This window comes from Oculina patagonica, chromosome 1, assembly GCF_052425735.1.
Source record: "Oculina patagonica isolate OP01 chromosome 1, crgOcupat, whole genome shotgun sequence".
In the NCBI taxonomy this organism is placed as follows: domain Eukaryota; kingdom Metazoa; phylum Cnidaria; class Anthozoa; order Scleractinia; family Oculinidae; genus Oculina; species Oculina patagonica.
This window is the reverse complement of record NC_135758.1, coordinates 43592466-43616210: the sequence shown is the minus strand read 5'-3', so window position 1 is coordinate 43616210 and position 23745 is coordinate 43592466. Positions and strand designations below refer to the sequence as shown.

Below are 23745 nucleotides of genomic sequence, written 5' to 3'. Positions count from 1 at the left end.
TAAAAAAAAATTTAAAAAAAATTAAAAAAAATATTTAAAAAAAAATAAAAAAACATACACAAGTAACACAACACAAGTAAACAAGTAACACAACGCACAAACAGTCGAAACAGACAGAAAACAATCAAATTAAGTAATCAAAATTGTGAAACTTTAGGATTATTTTTCCTTCTGCGTTCTGAAATCTGGATCACAGTCATGAAAAATGACAGAAAATGCTAGCAATTCTTTTTCAAGAAAAAACGAAAAAAAATGCTCGTTTTCCCAAAAAATGCCGAAAAAAATGCTAGCATAATCGAGAAAGGCCTAGCAGGAAGTCACTCGTTCCAGCACTGTAAATTTAAAACGCTTAGGCTTTAGTCGAAATATTGCCATAAATCTGCTATATGCACATGCAGTTTTGCATTTTTAGTTTTCCGGAATACACGTTTGAATACAAATCTGTAGAAGAAAGGGACGATAAAGCTCAGAGAATTTTTTGTCATCCAATCTATTACATTTATTTTCCCCTTCCTTAGTGGGAGGCGCGGTGGCCTAATGGTTAGCGCGCTAGACTTCGAGTCGAACTGCCCGGGTTCGAGGCCTGGCCGGGCCGTTGTGTTCTTGGGCAAGACACTTTACTATCACAGTGCCTCTCTCCACCCAGGTGTATAAAAGGGTACCGGCGAATTTAATGCTGGGGGTAACTCTGCGATGGACTAGCATCCCATCCAGGAAGGAGCAGCAATACTCCTAGTCGCTTAACGCTACGGAAACCGGGATAAGCTCCGGCTGTATGGGCCACATGGCTCGGACACAGACTTTTCTATTTTTCCCTTTGATCGTATCGTATTTTTAATAGTCGGAATTTCGTTATCCCCCCTTAATTATCTCTCCTCTCCCTTTTGACATATGACAGGCGGCTTTTTGACTTACTCTAGAAAGGCTAACGGGACAAGAGACTGGACTATCCTATAGAATGCCGTATATCATTTGGGTTGCAGTTGGGTCCCTTCTAAACTCATAAAAGCAAAACTTAAGTACAACGTCTGCGTGGTCTTCCACTGTGCCTAACAGTGTCAGCGGCGGATTTAGAGCAAGAGGGGGGGGGGGGCGAGGGGGCCCACCCCTTTTTTCTTCCTTAACTTTTCTTCCACAAAAGCTCCCAGTCATCGGCACGAACTTGAATTTTTCATTTGGGGCGCGGTTGGTGGGGGGAGGGGGCGGCTTGCACTCTCACCACAGTATCCACGGCTCCCTTTTTCTTAATTTTTTGGATCTGCCCCTGAATGCAGAGAACGAGCTCACTGGCCGAGTGATAAACTAAATGCTGGACTCGTCTATTACAAAATTTGTGTGACTTCACTTATCAGCGAATTAGTGCTTTTGAAATATCGGTTAAGCTACAAAGCGTCTCTGGACCTGAACATAAAATGACTATTACTTTGTTATACCAATTCTAGACTTTCTCAAAGTCCTTCGACGCGCGGTTTAGGTATGTGGCGTACGAAGGTCGCCCTCTCGCGACTTCGTCACTCAAAGCGGTCGTCGCTTCGCGACTCCCTGCGCGCCGCTTCGCGACGCGTGGCTCGCTTCGCTCGCCAATATAGAGGGCGACTTGGTGCAAGTCTATACCAATTCAAGCTCTATGAAGACCCATAAAAATGCTGCTAGTTTTCACCACAAAAATGGCCCAAAGTACAAGAAGCATGTAAAAGAAGTCGCTGAGTGACAGAACTCAAGGTCAGGGGTACACTAGACAAATCACAACCTCTGTCCAATCAACGCACAGGAACGCGAGAGAAACAGTGGGCGAAGCAATTGCATCGGGGGTTTGGGGCTGGGGTGAGGAGCGAGAGAAGCCAACGGCAGGTTGTTGTTTTTAAATAACTTTTTTTCATATATTCATTTCATATCTTCTCCATCCACGAGTATATTACGAACTCGCACTTGACCAGCTCCCAGTTGCCTTGATAGCTCAGTTGGTTAGAGCGCTGCACTAGTATCGCAGAGGTCATGGGTTCGATTCCCGTTCAAGCCTGAATTTTTTTCAGGCTTTATTTTCTCAACTGCTTAAGTTGAGTACATTACTGCGATGATCTTTCATTTGCTTAAAATGTATATCTGCAGTAAAAATATATGAATTTCATATATTCATTTCAAATCTTTACTTTGTATATTTTAGAGGCTCCTAATAGCTCCTTTGTTCGGGATTAAATTTAATTTATTTCCTCGAAAGTGTCGTGGGAAGTAATTGTTCTATAATATCAGTAAAAAAAAAACACACTCCGGTGACAAACTTAACATGACAAGACCGGCAATGCACGTCTGATAAAGTTTGATTTCGTATGCTTCAACATGCATCTTTAGAAGTGACCGTTAGCTTGATTACAATTAAATTTAAATATGAAAGAAAAGACTGGTACCTAATCTTAAAAAAATGTAACAATGATGATGTCACCGCAGTGTGTTTTTATTTTTATTTTTACTGAAGATAAAATGGCCTTAAAATATGTGTGTGTACTATAATTTATATTTAGACTAAGCTGATATGGATATAGCGGCAAATCTCAGTAGTATCGCCGGCTTTTGCACAATTCTTCACAAACACTCAACATATCTCAAGAGTTTTAAAGTTTTCCCAAAACACTCCAAATATACAATGTGATATAGGCCTCGGTGGATTGCAGCCGGCCGTGCAGTCGAGAACCGTCTCCCGGTTTAGCAAAAAAGAATGCCGCTGCCGGAATTGAATTGAGGGTCTGTTGTTCAGGGAAAAAGTTTAGTTCTAAAACTTTTTTTGAAGATTTTAGTTCCAGTTCAGTTCTGTTTAGTTCTACTGTGACATTACATGATCTGTCGAGCTCAAAGTTCACCAGATTTCGAACTGGGCTCGATTCGAACTGTTTCAATTCCCGACGATTAATCAGTTCAACGTATTTTACATAAAGTATTTTAAACTCCGACTTTGAGTAATTAAGGGCTTATAAAAATAGTTTCTTGTCAGTTAATTCTGGAATCCATGCATTTGAGTTAATCCTAACACAAATAAAATTATCATAAACTGACAACTAAGACGTGACTAAAACTAGCTTTGAGTTTGTTCTTTCAAATTCTGTTTCGCAATTGGTCATGGCGCGTAACCGATTGCCTTGAGGGTGACTTAAAATAAATTGCTACACTTGTAAGGTCTAAAAATGGCAATAGCCAAAAAAGTGGCCCGCGTTTTAGGAAAGCTATGAGCTTAATGCAAATCAACATAACTGTCGTTGTTTCGTTTACCGTTGTTTGCTTAAAATGTCAATGACCGTTAGCTCGCAGGAGAGCTAGCATGCCTTGGTATGTTCACAAAAGCCTCTGTGGGGTTTCCATGGAAAACTCTTTAAGTCAGTAGGGGAGCACAAAAGAAATAACAAGAACGAATTTCTTTCGTATAACAACAATTCTTTTTAAGTCAATGGCGATAAATACGTAATGATTTACTTAATTTTCGATTGATAACTCTTTCTATGGACTTATGAGGACATTGTGTGTCTATTGTGGTCTCTGACAACAGACGTGGCGCGCCATGGCCCTCGACGCTATCACTGATTGGCAGAATATACAACATATTGTAATGCCAGCCAATGATTGGCCAAGCCGCGTTGTACTCAACAGCTGCTACACAAAGACCAATATATTCAGCGATGATGTTTAGTCTCGAAAGTGACATAGGAGGCGAGCGTCTGTAGAGCAAAACAAAATTTACTTTCTGCACTGCTCGCGCGCAAATGATGTACGTGTGTATGGGAAAGGGCGGGTGCCGAACAAACCGCCGTCGCTCGCCCCAGTATGGAGACATGGTACCTGTCTCGCCGTCAAAAATCAAGCAGAAGCGAGGCAAAAAGATGGAAAAGTACAGCGCAATAAACGGAAATTATTCGTCGCCGGATTATTCGCAAACACCCTGTAAATTTCAAGAGGAATTCGCCGCAAACACCAGTGTGCTTTCGCTGGATGTCAACGATAATCATAAAACTCCTCGTTCGCCTTCATCTTCAAAACCTACCACTTTACCTCGAAGAAGTCATGCAAAAACGCCACCTCAGAAACCTCCCCGCGGATTGCCGCCGAAGCCGCCCCGCTTAATGGAAAGAAAACTTTTTACTTGCGAGAATCCTACATGTCAAAAACAAGAGGAACTTTTGGGCATCGTCGCGTTGGATTTCAAGTCTTGCCCGTCATGTTTCACTCACTACTGTTGTATAGAGTGTCGTAAGGCTCACTGGAACGAACATCGAGTTGTGTGTCACTACGGGCTCGTTGATAGCCACATGAAATCGATTATTAATATGTGTAATGAAAATCGCGACTTGCTGTACCATTTGACTGAAATTGCGCGTGAGGGATTTGTAGCAAAGGGACGCGGGGCGGTTATGTTGGTGTTCCTTTCACCGAAAGCCGCAGAACTCTTCGTAAAAAGTGGTGTGGACTATTTTCGCAATCCTAGAAACACGCCAACGTTTTCGTCCTATCAAGAACTTAAAGACGCTGGGGTTTATTCAAAACATAAGAAAATACTACTTAGTCTTGTAAACAGCTACTGCCCGGCTCAAGAAATGGTACTGAACGTTGCGGTTGTCGTAGGCAAAAATCTTCCCAAGACTCCTATACCTCGCAACAAGGAGCCTGCGGTAATAACACAAGTTAAAATTCCATTCGCGGGTAGAAAAGCTTCAAGGACTTTTAGCCCGCAGAACAGCCAAGATTTTGACATTTGCGCCAACAACGCCAGAGACAGTGCAAGAAGAAAATCTCTTTAAAATTGTAAACAACATTTTGTAGCCAGAGAATTTTTTTATGCGTGATTGCTGTCAAACACGAAGCCATTTCTTTTTGTCATCTATGAATAAATCATGTTTTTCGTTTACAAGCCGTCTAGTCATAAAATCAAGGCAGCAAAATTTCCCGCAGTGTTTCATGTTGTAAAGTTTGTGTTTTCAACGCGCAACGAACACTCACCGCCATCCGTTTGTTTTCAAATCTTTTTCCCATTAGAAACAAGGAAGATCAGCCTAAAAATTACCAAAACTTATGGAACAGTTTAGCGCCCGATTCAGTAGGATAAATTATCGACTGCCCATATTTCTAACCCAAATGATTCGTGTTTATTTGTAAAAACAGCGAGAGTTACAAGTGGAAAGATTTTTTGCGGATGAGAGCATCGATTCTACTCGACCAGTCTATTAAATAATTAAAGAGCTGAAAAATTTGCATACTCACTGGAGGGGAAAATTGAATTTCATTTTTATGCTAAACACGTTTATGTGGATCTTTGACGTAAATATTGTGACAAAAACGGAAATATAACAAATACAAGGGTTTAATTTGTTTTAGGAAAACAAGAACGTTTTTTGCGAATATATATTGCTTTATTACATTGTAAATTGGAAGTAAAATGTCGTTTTTGGGTTGAGTTATTGCAGATTGATGGACTGAGTCAGTGTCTGCACTGAGCTTACTAAGCTTTGTATTGAATGTGACGTGGTTCGCAGTTTTTCCCGATTTGCGGTGTGCGAATTTCGCATGACCACTTTGAAAAAAAAAAGATAGTCAAATTCGAAAGGTATACATTAACATTTTAAGCATAAACAAGAATAAAAAACGTGTTGCCTTTGATTTATCACGTTGAACATAAAAGGAGTTGAAATAACAAATGAAATTGAGAAAATCAAACGCAACATTACGAACGAGACGCAAGTTGTCATCCTATTCCGATGTAACAATTTTTCGTGTGTCACAAAAAAAATCAATTTAAAGTTGCACGCGCGCGCGATTTTAATGTCATAACACATCCCTCTTGCGATGTTACCCGTTTTCAGTTGTTCGACATTTTTACAAAAAGAATGAACGGTTTGAGGCAGTAAGTATCAACTGCTAACTTTGGGTACGTACGCTTTTCATAAGGGGGAAATTTTGGTTATATTTTGCATTGGGTAGTAATAAAATGTATGTTGCCTTAAATTTAAGTATATCTACCCGTAAAATGATATCACCTGGACTTGTACTTTACATGATTGGCGAACAACAAAAACATATATAATCGATAAAAATAAATATAATAGCTAGCGCTTTGAACTAAAGGAAAAGCATGTCATTTTTCCGAGGTGAAGCACACTCTCGCGTTAGCTTCGGTTGATCTTGCGTGGTTGCGTGTTCCCACGATCTTTGAGAACCACACGCAAATAAGACATAAAATGCAGATCAACAAAGTAAACAAGAATTCAAAACATTTCCCGAACTGAAGCGTTAAAAACGCTGCTAAGCCTGAAATTCACAAATTAAAGCACGATGCTGTTAAAAATCGAAATAAAAGTTGCAACTTAGTAACCGTCGATTAATCAATCGAAATAAAACTAGGCCATTTTCGACATTTTCAAAATGTCAGTTTGAGGCAGTTTATAACAGCCCCAAGGGGAGGCCAAAATCACCTCGTAAGTAATAAGCAAATTAAACTCATTGTTCCTTTTTAAAAGTGGTTTTCAAAGTCCAATTGAATTAATTTTAATTATCATTTCTTTCACCCAGTGTGCAGCTCAGTTAATACTTGCTGACACTTGCCTTTACTGACATTGGTCCTGGACTCAAAGTGTTTGTCAAAAACTGCTGACAAAGCTTTTGTCAACAAAGCTATAATATCTTTATACTGATGCTACCAAAGCAAGCATCTCTAATAAGCCGGAGTACATGCAAATGGTAAGTTTGTGATTATACGAGTACTTATTGACTGACTAGGAGGTCCGGACGGATATCTTTATTGGCTCGCGATCCGTGACGTTCAAGCTGCCGGAAAGCAGTGAAGAGGCTAAAGTGAAGAGGAAGTGTTTAATAGCGCAGGCTGACTGCTGTACCACGCAATAACGGTTATATCATATGACCGTTTGTGATATTGACATAATTTGAAAATTATGAGATGATGTCTTCACATGTCTACACAAGCATGCGGAATTGTACGCATGTTGATCAATATTTTCATCGGCGCTGCACGGAACGTGGGATTGTAATTTTTCATTGACGTGCATGGGTTTATAAATGAACCATATATGGGCAGGATGGTATACCACAGTAAAACTGATGAGTTTCTCGTGAATTTCGTAAAACAAAACCAAAGTTGTTAATCACTCTGAGCTGACCAATCACAGCAAATGCAATAAGCCAGGCACGAAAAAGGAAAAAATACACGCAAACCGTGTCAAACATGGAAAGACACGCGTAGCCCAAGTCACGTTTAGTTTTGATTTTGCTACTGATTGGTCAGCAAGAAAAGCATTTACGTTTTGACTGCTTAACTCACAGAAGAGCTGAGCAAATGCAAAACCAAACACACAACGACTTTCAATTGTCAATTCAAAGCCACTAGTAAGCATAGATACGAAGAATCACGCAAATCTTTCTTTTTTAAAAACAACACATTTGTTCTCGTTTTGAAACTGTTAAACTTTTTGCTTTGAAAGTTTTTCAATACTAGTCTGCACTAACTCTCAACGCTAAGATTCAAGTTGTACGAGTCGTCATGTAAGAATCAGCATTTGTCCCAAGCCACACGTGCGAGTCGTGGCTGAAGTGGTCCTTGTTGGATTTTCCGCGTGCAGGTTTCAGTGACGTAACATGACAGTGCATTTGCAGTGAAGGGCACAAAGTTGTGAAACCGCATTTATTAGCGACAATTAAAACATAAAACGAGGTTTTCAAAAGGTCAAGGGGAAGTTCACTGGGGCTTCACAGCCGTACGAGCGAAATCATCACTTAAAATAGTACAAAATGCGAAAGAATTCTATAACAATTAAATATTTATTTCCTTTTTCTGTTTACACAAACCGATGTTTATCATCAGTTACTAAATGATTACATAGCAATCGGCTCTATTTTTAAAATATATCGTGCGATAGCGGAGCTGAATTTTGAAAACAAAAATGGCTAACGTTTAACTACTGTAAAATCCCGACCAAGAGCTTCTAATCATTCTAGTATCTTTACAGAAAATTATATGCAAAGAACGAATTATGTGCGACTATTGAGCAGATTTGCATTAAAGTATGATACGATAGTATGACAGTGGTCAAGCAATGCATTCTGAATCGTTTGTTTACCCTCATTATAAGCCCACACCCCTAAAATAAGCCCTCCTCAAAGACATCACGAAGAAGCATAATCCCAGGGCTTATACACAGGATATTACGGTAATCGGTGATTCAACAATTCTTTTGTGGTATTCTTTGTATATGCATGCTATTTAAAATCGCTATTTTTGTTTGAACTATCTATTTGTTCAGGAACTGTATTATTAAAGCTCAGGGACTTTGTAAGATCCCGGCTTACTTAGGGATTTGTTAAGAACACACACAATGAATTACAATGATACTAATTAAATTATCGCTCTGGTTTGTGACTTTGAGTTAGTTTTGCTCTGGATCCACCAAAGAAGAAAAAGTATACTCACAGTACCTGTTAAAATTACACAAATTCCCCCAAATCTGAAATTTATAACATACAAATTCCCTCAAAAAATGATGCAATGTAGCCCTTAATTGTATTCCCGATAATCCCCAAATTTAATGTAAAAATACGATATAAACTGAAATTCAATCCCTCAGATACCAGTATACGTCAAATTCCTAGCCTACCCAGAAGCGATTATTAACAACTCCGACCTTGGGATCAGAAATATCCAGCTTGTTTGCAACTGAGTTACATGACTACTTTTAATTACCAGTTTATTTATAGTCCCTACTGTGTCAATGTACCCGACACTTAATTCTATGTGGCTGTGATCGACTGAAAAATGAACCAAAACAAATACGAACTGATTTTGTTAAGAGCGTTTCAGACAGGATACTTTAAAAGAAGATTAATTTGCAATCCTTGATGAGGATTAATCGTTTCTTCTCCATTTTCAGAAAAATACAAATGCCGGGATTTGTGTCTAAAGAAACTTTGTTACTTTGAAATTCTTTTGATAGCGACACTTAGAGCCTTGAGCCTTAGAGTCCTTCGATCTCGCTTTATGACTTCCGGTGCTACCGGAAGTTAAAAAACAGACTCGAAGGATCATAGGGCTCAAAATAGGCTACACAGAACGAAAAATCCTACAAATAGATCGTTTAATGACCACACTTATAGTATTATCATGTTACGATGACCAAATATAATTATTAAAATCTATTAATTTAAGAGTAAGAAAAGCTCCTAATTGAAATTAAACCCAAGGTTGCTTTAACAATTTATCTTATTGAATCTTTGCAGTTCTGCCTCGAAGATTTGTGCATCTGATTTAGGATATCTACAAGAATTTGTTTCATACAATGTATGACTCGCGGCACATCGATAGTTTTGAAGCTCTAACATTTTAGCCGGGGAAAACAATGTTAGGAAATATTATTGGATAAACGAATCAACGATTTCGGGTAGTTCTTCAACTATTTGACACTAACGCGACTTCTCGCGAGACACGAGTGGGGACAGCTGCGCCGCGCGTGTGTCACGTTTCGCGTTCTACAACGAAAATCACATAAATTATCTGCCCGACCCGCAGGCTACCAAAGGCCCTACGACGAAAAATTTCCTTCTGGAAACGTCAAACCAAGAATATATATTATTAGGCCTTATAATGTGAACTGATATGAAAATAGACACGGTTAATTGAAAAAAATCAATTTTGAATAAAAATGTGTTTTTGCGCGATACGTTTTCCGCACACAATGTATGGAAAATCTAATCGATTGCATGGAAAGTTATTCGAATTTAAATCTCGGCAAGATTACGTTACGCTGTATCATGCACACTTAGAGCGGTACTGAAACGTATTTAACGGATGTTATATAAATACCGCCCTCGTCCTTATAAACAAACGTAATATGTTGCAACTAATACATGATATGATCGATTAGTTGTTGTAATTAACAGAGGTGAAAATCAGTCTGGGTAATTTTCACTTTCAGATTTATATATTATTGGCGAACGTCAAGAGTTTGTTCGTATTAAAATAATGAAAACAAATGGCTTTTAGGTTCGACTGAGAAATTAAACTGCACAAACCAAAATAAGAACGCCTAATCGAATTGACCAGAAATATGTAACAACGAACCATTTTAATTTCCGCCAGTGGGAAAAACAATAAAAATGTAATGAGGAGTGTGAGTTGTGTGTAATAAATTCTGAGAAAATAGAATGCCGCAGGCTCTTGAATGAGAAATTAAGCGAAATATTTGAGAATAATCTAACCTCCGTACTTCTATAAGATATATTTAACGTAAAAAAACGCCCAATGGGCAAACAATTCATACACCGTAATGGCTACAATGACAATAAAACGGATAAAAGAGCATTTTCATGCGATAAAATCACACATTAAAGTTCCCTATGAAATAAAATATACTACCCCTTTTAGTAATGAAATTTCCTTGTCTTACAAGTAAACCACCCTGACAAGCTATGAAACCATTTACCATGTATAATCACTTTATGACGGAAATACCTATCTTTAAACCTTTCACAGAAAATGGCGCTAAAAGTTAAAATGGCAAAATTTATGCTAATAAATCAAGTTTTAAAAAGAATAAAAACAAAAAAGTAACGCAATGCAAGCAAATTAAAAATGTCTATATAGCGTACGTATTTAGAAGTCTTTGGCTTTGTGGATCAGATACAGCATGCGCGGACAATCCTGTCAGCGGTAGAATCCACGTCATGATAACTTCAAGTAAGGGATCCTTCCGGTGTCCTTGAATTTGTAGTGGCACTGTTGAATGCTGCTATGATTAAAACGACCTGCATGTTCCTATGAGAGTGCACTTTTTGAAGTAGGGCTCCAAACAGGATCCTCCATCACTGCCATACTAGGTAATCAATTCTAAAAAACCTGAGTAAAATAAAAAAACCTAAGTAAAATAAAAAGAAAAGAGAACAAAAATCTTACTCTTAGCGATTTTTACTTTTTATTACTTTTATGTACATTTTTAATTTTTAAGATTTATCAGCTAATTTTAACGAATTTTTATAATTGTAAGCGCCTAGGGCCTGATAGGCGCTAAAAAAGTATTATTATTATTATTATTATTATTATTATTATTATTATTATTATTATTATTATTATTATTATTATTATTATTATTATTATTATTATTATTATTATTATTATTATTTGAGATTGACGTAGCTGAGACCTGTAGGATTGCTCTGAAGTAATCACATATGACTGGCCCTCTCTTTGTCATGCAACGCAAGTCTTTCAGTTGGATAAGGAGATTCATAATAACTTTAAAATGAAATACAGTATTATTAGGATTACCTCTGCACTTTTAGAAGTAATATCTGACCGAGAAATTATACCCTATCAAAAGACAACATGCGGTCTTAAAGCACTCGAAGAGATTAAATAGGTCCTTAATCACCTCAGCCCGGGTCAAACGACGATGAGCCTGATTGATGAGAGTTGACTCTCAGGCCCCTCGCTCCTGCAAGTGGGTCGGTCTCTCTCCACTCTCGTGAAATCGGCAAGTTCAATCGTGAGCAGTCGGAGGGCGGTTCCAGCACGAGAGTGAGAGTCCTCTCATCACCTCTCATCCCGCCCGAGTGCTCGGTTTTTAGGTGGTGGTGGGTAGCCTGCGTGTAGAGGTCTCTTATTTGTACGTGAAGTAAAAGAAATAGGAGGCAACTGCACGCAGACTACAACCACCACAACAACAAACACAATATCGGAGCACTCAGAAAAAAAAAAAAAAAAAAATTATCTTGAATAATCGCGAAAAACCGTAGTTTGCCTAGTAAAAATGATCTCTGAAGTAATTACCGAGAGAACCACTGCGGAGAACGTTTCTCAAACACGGAAAAATGTAATTACCTTGTAAGTACCTTGTAATTCAAGTTGATGGTTCTCTTCAGTTATTCTTTACATCATCACCAGCCTCAGGCATTATTTTACACATCACAATCTTTTTACCCTGGTTCCCGTACACAGTAAGAGGTTCCTTGAAGCGAATGTTTTGATCAACGTAAAGGCAAAGTTTCTCATACACATCAGGATAATCGTTTTTCAGTCGGATTCCGTACTGCTTCAAATTCTTGGAAATGTTTCTGCAGTAATGCCTCCGCGCTTCGTTCTCGTTCACGAATTCATGCCGAGCGCACTTCGGGAGGTAGAAGACCTTCGTTTCAGTTTTCGGGTCGCTCGGAGCGGGAGGGGCGACAGTCTCTTTAAGCTTGCTACTCAAGGGAATCTTGATCACTTGAAGAACTGTATTCACTTTTCTCCGCGGAATGGGATTTGCTGGAAGGTTCTCCATCTTGCCAGCAATTATGGCAAGATTGAGAACAAATTCCTCCTCGGGTTCGTAGTCTTTGATGTTCTGAGTTAAAGCGACTCTGTGTTTGCTTACCACGCCTTCGGCTTGTAGGTCCTGTAATGATGAATACGTTGGAGGACTGGGGAAAAACGCGCAACCAGTCGTCATGAATTTTCGCGCCAATTGCGGAGACGCGAAAGTCACCAGGACGCATCCACGTCCTTTCCTTTTGAACCCTTCTCTGGCTGCCTGAGAGAGCTGGAATTTCAGGGCTTCTTTCTTGTGACAGAGATAAATGAAGGAGCGAATGTAGCTATTGATGCGACCGAAGAAGCATATCTTCTTGTGTTCCGACCAGTGAATTCGCCTGCACCCTCTTGTGCAGTAGTACGTAAAACAAGCCGGACAGGACGTGTAAGTGGTTTTCTCGCCAGCAAACAAAACCTCTTCCTGTTCACATCGAGGATTTGAACACTTTATAGTAGTCGTTGAGCCTCTTCGCATCCCCCAGTAAGGTGTCTCTCCAGCAAACGAGAACTCTGACATTGGGCTTTGAGGGCGAGTTGACAGCGTCGATACCGAGATATCATCGGGGAAGTCTTTCTCGAATCTCTCCCCAGCTAATGACATAAAACTAGCGTCGATGTTAGGTCCAGGTTGAAAACGATTTGAAGGATACAAAAATAAATCTGAGGTCATTAGATCTTCCTGGTCCTGCTGTTCGCTGGAGTCCATCCAAGCGTTTTGACTGAGCCATTTGCGTGTGTGAGCGCTCAATCCCCGCAAAAACGGCGAGTCTTTTATCGGGTGCTCTTTCTTTGTCAAGTCTGGCATTGATTTACGGCTATCCGCGGCTTCTTTGAATCGTTGTTTGTCTATGTCGAGTCCTGGCATTGTCTGAACGTCCTGGACACTAGTTCCTAGTCCTTTCTTTTGCAAGTTAGGTCCCAGTGCTTTACTTTGTGTACTTGGTTCTTCGTCGGATTTACGAGCGGAATGGTCCGACCTCGCACGAGGGCGTCGAACTTCCGTCGTTCGCGAAAGCGAAATAAAGGCCGACGTAAACTTTGTTGGCTTCTCATTTGCCGCAGGGGGAGATTGTTGGGGTGTTTTGAACGAGAACGATTCATCTCGTGAGATTTCATTCGGTTTGATTTCGGGCGTGCTTGATCCAGATGAAGTACCTGTCTTTTCATTCTCAAGCTCGGCAACAGGAGTCGCAGTTTTAGAAGATCCACTCGACTCGGTACGATTTCTGGCTCCAACGGCTTCAAGCGCTGCTCTTGTTTGCCGATGCCGCTGTTTAAGCGGTAAGCTGCTGACAGATGAGGTCTCCGAGTCTGCATCGCTGCTGTGTCTAAGGGTGGAGTTACCGGGACTGTTAGGGTCACCGTAGGGTGGGTACTCCTCCAAGAACACCTCATCCAGCTCATCATCGTCAAAACCATCGTTGACGAGGAAGGCAGAGATCACGTTTGATTCTTCGTTATCGACTGCAACTTCAGTAACAATAACAGGTTCTACGACAATCGGTTCCTCAGTTTTGACGTGGCGTATAACTAGGCTATCATCGTCGTCTTTCTCTTCGCTGTTAATACGAACGACTTTCTCTGGACCGGGTTCCATGCGCGCCCACACGTGAACTTTCTCGGTGACTTCATGTGTTTCAGGGCTAGGTGGCCGTGGCTTCTCCTCTGTATCTACAGCAGCACTTTGTTGAGCTAGTAACGCGTCTAGATCTGTCACCATTACTCTGCTCTCTCCCAGAATTTCTCCGTCGTATTCATCTTCAATACTGCTTATGCTGCTGACACTTCGCTCGTTAGCACCTCCGAGAGTAGAAACAGGGTACGAACGAATGCTGTCAGTGGCGTGTGACCCATTCGGACTTCTGACATCATTATCTTTTATTTCTAAGCTTCCATATCCTGACTCGCGACCCCGTCGGTATCGGACTTCCATTATGGGCGATATCTGCGATATACGAGCTTCAATCTCACGATCATCTCTCTTTGGGATTGCTTCCACTGTTGGTGATGAATATGGTCGAAGAACATTGCCCTCTAATTGTGGCGGGAATTCTTCTGTAGGCGTCACCCGCGCCACCCGAACTTTGATCTTGTTTCCTTTCGTTGCGGGCTCAGAAATTTCCGTAACGGTCTCGCGCTCTAGCCGTGGGATAGCTTCAACAACGGGGGACACATGAGGCACTACTCTCTCCTGTGGCTTGTTTCCTCTGCCACTTATGTCCGTAACAAACTCGCGGGGTTTGGAATCCCTTGGTGATATCTGTGTCACGCGCGCTTTAAACTCTTGCCTCGGAGAGTCTTTCTCTTTGATTTCTCTCACGACCTCTCCATTCTGAGGAGCTCCCTCGTGTAACACCGGCATCACTCTAGCTTTAATGACTCTGGGCGTGTCATTTTCTGGCGTAGATTCGCGTTCTTGCAGTGCTGTCACTTTGAGGATGGGTGACCTTCGAGGTGAAACAACTTGTTCAGATCTCGTTTCTTCCATTTCAGGCAAGGAGTTACGATCTTGGCGAGACTTAAGTTCCACGATAGGCAATACCTTCGGACCCTTGTGCTCTTCAACTTTTTCTTCCTCCTCAGCAAAACTCGCCAAAGCATTTCCCAGGTCGCTACTTCGACGCGGCGGTGTCACAACCTGTCTGATCGAATCAAGATCATTCAGAGACTTCCATCTCGCCTTTCCAGGAATTTTCTTCCTAACGTTCAAAATAAGAATCCTCTGCTTGTCGCCTACGACTTCTTGAACGGTGATTTTAGCCGTATGAACGGAAGATGGCTCGACGGACTCGATCGCATCGTCCTCGGGAATACTTTGCGCGAGTAAACTGTTACTGTTAGGTGATTGTAAGTCCTCTGCAGCGGTTTCCTCCTCTTGAATGCTATCCTGCGGTCCTTCAGGCGCTCTTTCGACAAGCCTGAGGTCCTCATGGCTCTTGGAAAGTCGTATGTTACGCGATGCGAGGTACGTCTTCTTAGACTTTTTCTCCCAAGATTTCGGGGACATTCTAGTTGGAGAGCGAACTCTCTCTGGAGAGTCTCTCCCTTGAACGCTGATCTTTACAGCAGGAGATTCGAGAGGCTGACCTTCAGTTTCCGCCGATAAAACCGGCTCCTTGGTGTATGTAGCGGTGTCTTCCTTTGCTGGTTCAGGATCTTCTTTGCTCCTCTTTCCCGATATAAACAATTTTAATCCAACGTTCGATCTAACGGGTTTTCCATCAACTTTGTCTTTTGCGTCAGTCTTAGCTACTTTTTCCATGGAGTCAATTTTCGCTTGGTCGTTTTCTTCGGGAAGTTTCGCAAAATCTTTCGTCATGCCACGTTTTGGAGCGACGTCTTCTACAGATGCCGCACTTGCCTTGGTAGTCCCTGGCGTAATTTTGGACTCGGGTCTAGCGTTGATCTTCGTTTGATCTTTTTGTGTGGGTAACTTTGCGAAATGCTTCGTGATGTCACGCTCTGGGGCGTGCGCCTCTACGGTCGAAACGCGAGCTTCAATAACCTCATCCACAATCTTAGATTCTGGTTTAGCGTTGATTTTTGTTTGATCGTTTTGTGCGGGAGGTTCCGCAAAATCTTTCGTGATGCCACGTTTTGTGACTTTTGCTTCACCAGGTAACGCCCTCCCCTTGATTGCTTCAGGCGTCGATTTCGACTCTGGTTTAGCGTCGATTTTCGTTTGATCGATCTGTGGAGGAAGTTTCTCCAACTGTTGCGTGACGTCACGTTTTGAGGCAAAGGCTTCTATAGATGACACGCTCGTCTTGATAGTCTCCGGCGTAACTTTTGACTCTAGTTTAGCGTCGATTTTCGTTTGATCTTCAGTCTGCGGTGGAAGTTTCTCTAACTGTTGTGTGACATCACGGTTTGGGGCTTCGCTCCACAGTGACACGCTCGTCTTGATAGTCTTAGATGTCAATTGCTCTGGTTTAGTGTCGATTTTCGTTTGATCTCTCTGCGGTGGAAGTTTCTCTAACTGTTGTGTGACATCACGGTTTGGGGCTTCGGCTTCCACAGATGACACGCTCGTCTTGATAGTCTTAGATGTCAATATCAGCTCTGGTTTAGTGTCGATTTTCGTTTGATGGCTTTGTGCAGTAATTTTCTCCAACTGTTGCGTGACGTCGCGTTTTGGGACTTCAGCTTCCACAGCTTCCGCTCTCGCCTTGATGGCCTTCGGCGTGACTTTTGACTCAGGTTTTTCGCTGATGGTCTTTTGATCACCATGTGCAGGGCGTTTTTCTATCTGTTGCGTGACCTCGTGTTTTGGGACTTCAGCTTCAACTGGCAATGCACTCGCCTTGACAGTCTCTGGTGTTGATTTCGACTCAGTTTTATCATCGATTTTCGTTTTCTCGCTCTGTGCAGGACGTTTTTCTAATTGTTGCGCGACATCGCGTTTTGGGATGTTAGTATCAGGTGTCGGTGTAGCTTTGATTTTCGTTTGATCGCTTTGAGCTGGTGGTTTTTGGAAATGTTGCGTTACGTCACGTTTTGGAACACTGACAGCTACTGACGGTGCGCTTGCTTTGTTAGTCTCAGGCTTCGGTTTAGCCTCGTCTTTCGCTGGATCACGCTGTGAAGTAAGTTTCTTTGCATCGTGCGCGACATCAGGTTTTGGAACTTGGCTTTCCAGAGACGACTTGCGCGTTTTTATAGTCTCAGACGTCGGTTCAGCATCGTTTTTCGCTTGGTCACGCTCTGCAGGTGGTTTCTTTTCATCGTGTGTGACATCAGGTTTTGGACCTTCCAAAGACGACTTGCGAGCTTTGATAGTCTCAGCTTCGATTTTTGACTCAAATCTAGCGAGCATTTTCGAAAGATGCTTCTGACTAGTTTTTCGAGGGGAAAATGGATTGCTGCCACGCTTTGGGGCGTCAGCCGTTACCGGTGACGCCTTGGTAGTCTCAGCCAGGGTTTTTGACTCTGGTTCAGCGACAGTTTTAGTTTGGCCATTCTGTTCCGATGGTTTTGCGGAGTGTTGCGTGATGTCACGCCCTGGGGCCTCTTTTTCCACAGGTGACGCGCGGTTTTCCATTTTTTCTGGAACGATTTTTGCTTTGGATGTGTCAATCATTTCTGATTTGCCACTGTTTGTGGGTGGTGTCGCAAAATGTTCCACAATATCACTTTTTGAGGCATCTTCTTCTACGGGTGATGGGCTGGCCTTGAGAGTCTCGGCCATTTTTGGCTCCGTGAAATATTGCGTGATGTCACGCTCTGGGACGTCGACCTTTACTGTCGAGACGGGCGTTTCTATAACCTCATCTACGAATTTCGGCTCTGGTTTGGAAGGCGCATGATATTCCTTTTTGGTGAAGGTTTCCATTTCCTTTGCACTGACCTCAGAAATGTCACACTGTTCTTCCTCAAAGTTCATTGGCTGCATGAAATTAGTAACCGAGTCTATTTCCGAACTGATGACGTCATATGGAGGATGTGTCTTTTTTTCTCTGCATTTCGGAATGATTTCTGCCTCCTGTACCTCTTTTTTCGCACTAGTTCCGTTACTTGCATCAGTTTTATCTTTCACTTGATTGTCAAAATCTTCAATCACCTGTTTTGGGCTAAGTTGAAGTTCTTGATCGTCCTTCGCAACAGTGACTTCTTTTCTGACAAATATCTTGATTTTCTTTACAATTTTTACAGACCTTGTATTGTCTACAGCGACAGTATTTCCGCCATTCGAAGTCACGCCATTGTAGGTGGGAATTTTTTCTAAAAGTTCCGCTTCTTCTGACCTTTTTAGTTCATCGCTGACCGCATCTCTCACGCCCCCCATGTCTGATTTCTCTGTCACGCCATTCAAAGAAACAATTTTGTCCGACTTTTCTTCATCGCTAGCCAAATCCTTCGCTTTTTTCACTCCACCATTCCCTGTCATACCATTATAGTAAACAGTTTTGTCTGAGGAGGAAATCTCAGTGTCTTCCCCCATTTCTCCACCAGATTTTTCTGTTTCAGAGCCGCTGTAATCGTCCAAATCATATTCAGAGTCACTGCCGTCCATTGTAGCGATTGGGGCTTGATGTCCAGGTTCCTTAGCAGCAGAAACCTCTTTATCACTACTGTAATTAAACCTTTCTTGCCCCCACACATTGTTTTTATTTCTCCTATAGTGAATTTCTGGTGGGCCAACTTCTTCATCTTCTGGGATGGTGTATAGAAGTGGTCTTCGGTGAACTCTGTATTCTTCGGCAAATCCTGACCAGTCGTGGCCGTAAGAATCAAAACTAACATCATCTGGTTCATCCTTTTGATCCTCGTTAAGTTTCGAAAGAACTAGTTCGCCATAAACACCATCTTTTTGAAATGAAATATCATCCATTAATGTTTCCACCGCGTAACTCTTTAGCAAAGAATCCACCTCTTCGAGTTGTTCAGCCTCGTTTACACTTCGTTGTTTATCTAAACAATCGCTCAACTTTGAAGTGATAATAATCGACTTTTTAATATTCATGTCTGATCCATCATCGATACCTTCTGTCTCGCTGGGAGTATGAGAGTTATTTGTTTCTATTTCTGCTGATATTACAGTACGCGTTGTTGAAATGTCAACATTGTTCTTTTCGACCTGCGGTGGCTCGTCCACCGAGAGATCGGTCTCTAGTACTTCCTTGCTAGAGTCGTCATTCGCTTCGTTTTGGCCTTCTTCTGATAGAATCTTGTCTAAATCAGTGACGGATACGTGTCGCTTGAAATAAATGCTAAATTCACCTTCTTCTTCTAGCTCGTCACTGTCGATCAAATCGACATCATCAATATCGATGTCGGTTTCAAACGTGTCGATTTCAAACGAGTCGCCATGCGTTGCATTTCCATTCATATCGATTGAATCCTCATTAGGGTTTAACTTGTCACTTTGCAAACCATCGTCATAAGAGTCGATAATTATTTTAGGAACTTCGACTTGATCCGATTGTTGCTTCTCGTTCGATATTCCCTTCTCAGCTGGCGCAGTTGTTTCGTCGTTTCCCGACATGGAGAAGAACGTCCAAGCGTGCGTAGTGTGATCATTTGTACCCGCAAATCCGTCCACGAATCCATTCAAATTAAATTCAGCGATCTCGCTTTTGTTTACGTCCATATTAATACCTGTTAATCCACTGGTGTCTTCCGAAGAGGCATCGCTAAGCTCCGACTCCGGTTCGCTTCCAATGTTGTCATGGACATTTTCATCGTTCTTTGGATGTTTGGAGCGGATATCACGTGTGAAATAATCATCCAGACCATTCGCAGGACAGGAAATTTTTTGCTCATTTGATGCACATAATTTGGGCTCCTGGATCTCATTTGCATCTTGTTTGAGAGTTGGCGCAAGATCACAGTTCGATATTGTAAACATTGAAGTGCTTTCGATAACATCGCCGTTCACTTCAAAAACGTTTCCCTGCTTCGATTCCTTTTGGTATTTATCTGAACAAATGTCAAAATCACCGGAAGTGATTTCTACAACACTTGGGCACTTTGTTGGTATCACGCTTTCTTGCGTGGCAATGTGATGCGCCGGCTCATCTGACAGGATATTTTTGTAGTTTTCTGTATCTAATACTTGAGAACGATTGTCACTTTTGCCAGGTAACAAAGAGGTGCCGTTTTGGTCTGTTTTTACAGGCTCGGGGATCAATTTGAACGTCGCTGCGTTGTTAACATTCTCAAAGGCTTTCATCGAGAGCGTCTCAGCGGGTTTACGAATGACAACACTATCCCTTGGGTTCGATTCCTTTGTCCTCGACTCTTGGCTTTCGATAACTGGGAAAATTTTTTCTCCCGTCTCAGAATAATTATATTCCCCGTTCACTGAACTTTCTAACAAGCCGCCATTGTTATTAACGAGTTGCTTGTAGACTGAAGGTAAATTAGAAAGGTCGTTTAACCTCAAATCATCCGCATCTGTGTCTTGAGATTTCTCGCTGCTCTCTGTGTCAGTATCATCGTCAATTTCTTCCTCTTCGACAATGCTAGGTAAGAATCCAGGGAAGATAAGATCCATATTTTCCATAGAGTGTCTCCGCGCCGCAGCAAGGCCACTTGAGAAATCAGACGGCTCGTCATATTCGTCATCCCACCCGTATTTTGAATAGTGAATGTGAATTTCATCGTCAATGTATTCGTAAACGCTCGAATCCTCTTTTTTCGCACTCGAGGCTGAAGCAGCATTCTCCACGCCGTCTTCTTTCGAAATATCGCTCTTAAACTGCAAATCGTCGCTTAAATGTTCAAGAATTTTCTTCGCTACCTCCTCTTCGCGATCGATTTCCTCATCAGCGATTTGTCGAGCGGCCGACCTTCCCATCGGAGCGATCTGTGTGATGTAAAACCACACGGTTACAATGAGCAGAATAACAAACGCACATGACCAAAAGAAGATAGATATTTCTCCGTCTTCTATTTCATCCTGATCAACAGAGTATTCCTCCATGGTGTAAGAAATCGCTGACATCCACATGGTGTCGGAGGCTATCGATCGACGGATTTCACATCGACAGAATGGTAGTTTGTCCGCTTTCTGCGGTGATGGCACAAAACCTTCCCGTTGGGCCAAGAATATAAACAATTTGTAGCGACCAAGCTCTGGAGTTACATCGCTACGGGCAACGCTGGAAATATAATCGGTTCCGTCTCGTCCCGTCTCGTGGACAATCACCTCTGTTCATGGAAAGCGAACCGTGCAACTTCTAGTAGCTTGTCAGATTTGCATATGAATCGATGGCACTAAAAGCTAATTTGAATTCTAAAATTTGAGCATTGTGTTCCCACTTTCGCAGCCACCAGCTACAAGTTTGTCCAACGATCGGATTCCAGCCAGGTCATGAAAAATGTATAACTCCACCTTCACTTTTACTCAAAATGGCGCATCTCTATGACGAAGATGTTACAAAGCGTTCCTTCGACTGTGTTTATCTTGGAGTAGAAAGGAACGTTTGATAGGTTCCGAACCACGTGAACAAAACAATGCAGAGCCTTGCGTGAGTGAGCAATGGCTCAAAAAATTATTTATATCAACAGTGATAGTAACAGCAGACGGTGTCATCACTTTAGATCGCCTACGGGGCACAGACAGGCATGAAAATAAATACGATCACACTAATACTAGTATATAATTCCAGAAGATGGAATTTAGTTTGTTAATATTTCTGACGACAGATCTATGAATGCACGCGATCCTAAGAAATGTTTCTTGACTGAACTCCCTTGATTTTTAACGAAGGGACGTCTTTGTGAAGCTATATAATTAATTGTTTTTTGACAATTAGCAATTCAGGGCTGGAGTAAAGTCAGAAATTTAATTTATTTCATCTGTTGAGGTTCATGAGTGTTCTAAATTGTCAAATGTTGACAAATACTCAAGAGCGATTACGAGATTTCCCGACATAGAACCCGACCGGATATGAATACAAACCAAAGGAAATGGACATTGAAAAGAAATCTTTAAATTCTAAATCGTTTGAATTTCCTTTGGTTGACCTGCGAATAAATTTTGAAAAATTTGATCCCACCCAATGATTTTAATTTGCTAAAAGGCGACAATAATAGAAATTTACGAAGCCAATTTGTTTGCCAGTAAAATAAGAAAATGCTGTTACTTATTTTAATTTTGTTGACTCAACTGAGCACTTTTACTATTTCTGTTTGGCCATGTGGTTTTAACTGTAATGTATGGACTTACCTACCTGTTAAAATTGTCGCAAAAGACGGCCTGAGTAGGAGTAACAATTCAAGAATAACAGGCATTTTATACATAGCGGGTTGTTGATCCACAAACCACACACCTATCGGGGCTGGAGAAATATTCCTTCTGTGCGATTTTATATTTAACAACATATAATACTAAAACGTAGACAATTTATATAAATAAGTAGCACTTTTTGCATGCGCAGCAATATTTACTTTGCGTATTGCCGAGGGAGTAAAGTAACAGCTACTTCAGGGTTCTTCAACCTGAAATGAAGCACCAAAAAAAAAAAAAAAACCAAAATGAGCGCCAATGGAAGACCAGATCTGGCTTCTATAAGAACGTCTATCATAGAAAAGAGAGGACGTTCTTGTTTTTTAGACGACTAGATGTTTTAACTTAATTTTTAATTTTTTATCAATTTTGAGGAATCTGAAGGTGGCATTGAGAAATCGACTAAATCAGCCCGAAATGCATACACATCAACTGTAAAGTTGGATGCGAGTCAACATTTGCATGTTGTCAAGAATTGTAAAAAATAAACTGAGGTCTATTCACTGAGGACATTTTAGCTTCTTATCTTAGCTGATACATTATTCTCGTTTTCTAAAAACGTACGTTGGCCTTTCTCAGCAGCACAAAAATTTTAAAAATTAAAACATCATTTTAATTAATTTTTCATTTCTTTATTTGGCCAAATTAAACCTAACGAAGTTATACCGCTTGAGGCATAAAAAGCTTGAAAAATATAGATGAACTTGCGATAATATTTAAGATTCAAGGTACGAAACTACCGGTATGTCGGAATACAAAAATTAAGTTGGAAGCGTCCCAAGGACACTATACGAAACCAGCATGTGCAATCTCGCCAAATTTTGAACCTAATTTTAGAGTCCTTCATAACATTTTTACACGTACGACACCAATAAATAATTGATGACGCACAGACTTAAGTAGAATCTCTTCAAGGCATATTCAGGCTTGTAAGTAGAAATTTATTTTTTGTAAAGCTACACCGAGTCGTGATCTAAATTAGAATAAACTAATTTCAATTTATTTTTGCAAAGCTAGATCTTTTCCAAGTCCATTTCCTTACTGTTGCTTTCAACGTGACGTGACAATGTCTTAAACCTAAAACCCCTCCAGGCATTTTCACGGCACCAAAACAAATTTATCACTGGCAGACCCGGCCATGCATAAATAAACATTTCTTTGCAATATAACAGTCAGGCAATTATTATGGCAACCAACCAACCCGATGAACCAGCTGATTAGAATGAAAATGGCGACACCCTGCAATTATCAAAAAGCATTTTCTCCCCAATATTCTCATAAAACACGAAGACAGGAGATGTTGTCCCAGGGGGGGGGGGGGTTATTCCCTATAATGGCCTATACGGGGAGGCTCCGCCCGAAAGGGGTCCCTTTTTCAGGCTTCGGGTATATAAAAGAGTAGGGATTTCACAAGTTTAGGTATACGAAAGGGTATGGAAATCTGTCATTTAGGTTTTTGAATGGCCTTTAATTAAAATATTTCGAACAGATGCAATTTATGGCTGTATTGTTTCAATTTATTAAGCGCTACTTGAAAATGACAAGAAAACGTCGTGTTTTAAGTCTAAACCATGACTTTCAGGTACATGAAAGGGGTACCTTTTTTTCGTTAAAAGGAATACGAAAGGGGTACAATTTCTGGCAAAATGGTATATAAAAGGGTAAGGGGTGAGAGCTCGGGGCG

At 41.1% G+C, this 23745-nt stretch overlaps 2 protein-coding genes across 3 annotated transcripts; one reads left to right on the top strand and one right to left on the bottom strand.

The window, feature by feature from the left end:
* Positions 1-3254: 3254 nt before the first annotated feature.
* On the top strand, positions 3255-4891 carry LOC144631874 (apical junction component 1 homolog). The gene has a single exon (XM_078490464.1). The coding sequence runs from the start codon at positions 3750-3752 to the stop codon at positions 4779-4781; it is 1032 nt and encodes a 343-aa protein (XP_078346590.1). The 5' UTR covers positions 3255-3749; the 3' UTR covers positions 4782-4891.
* A 2899-nt stretch (positions 4892-7790) lies between these two features.
* LOC144631861 (uncharacterized) lies at positions 7791-21374 on the bottom strand. Of its 2 annotated transcripts, none has more exons than XM_078490454.1 (2): positions 11858-21374; positions 7791-10876 (listed from the first exon to the last, which is right to left on the bottom strand). In XM_078490454.1, the coding sequence occupies exon 1, from the start codon at positions 20778-20780 to the stop codon at positions 11895-11897; it is 8886 nt and encodes a 2961-aa protein (XP_078346580.1). In that variant the 5' UTR covers positions 20781-21374; the 3' UTR covers positions 7791-10876; positions 11858-11894. The 2 variants fall into 2 exon arrangements, with proteins under 2 accessions (XP_078346580.1, XP_078346572.1); XM_078490446.1 differs by having other exon boundaries at positions 11869-21374.
* Between the last annotated feature and the right edge of the window lie 2371 nt (positions 21375-23745).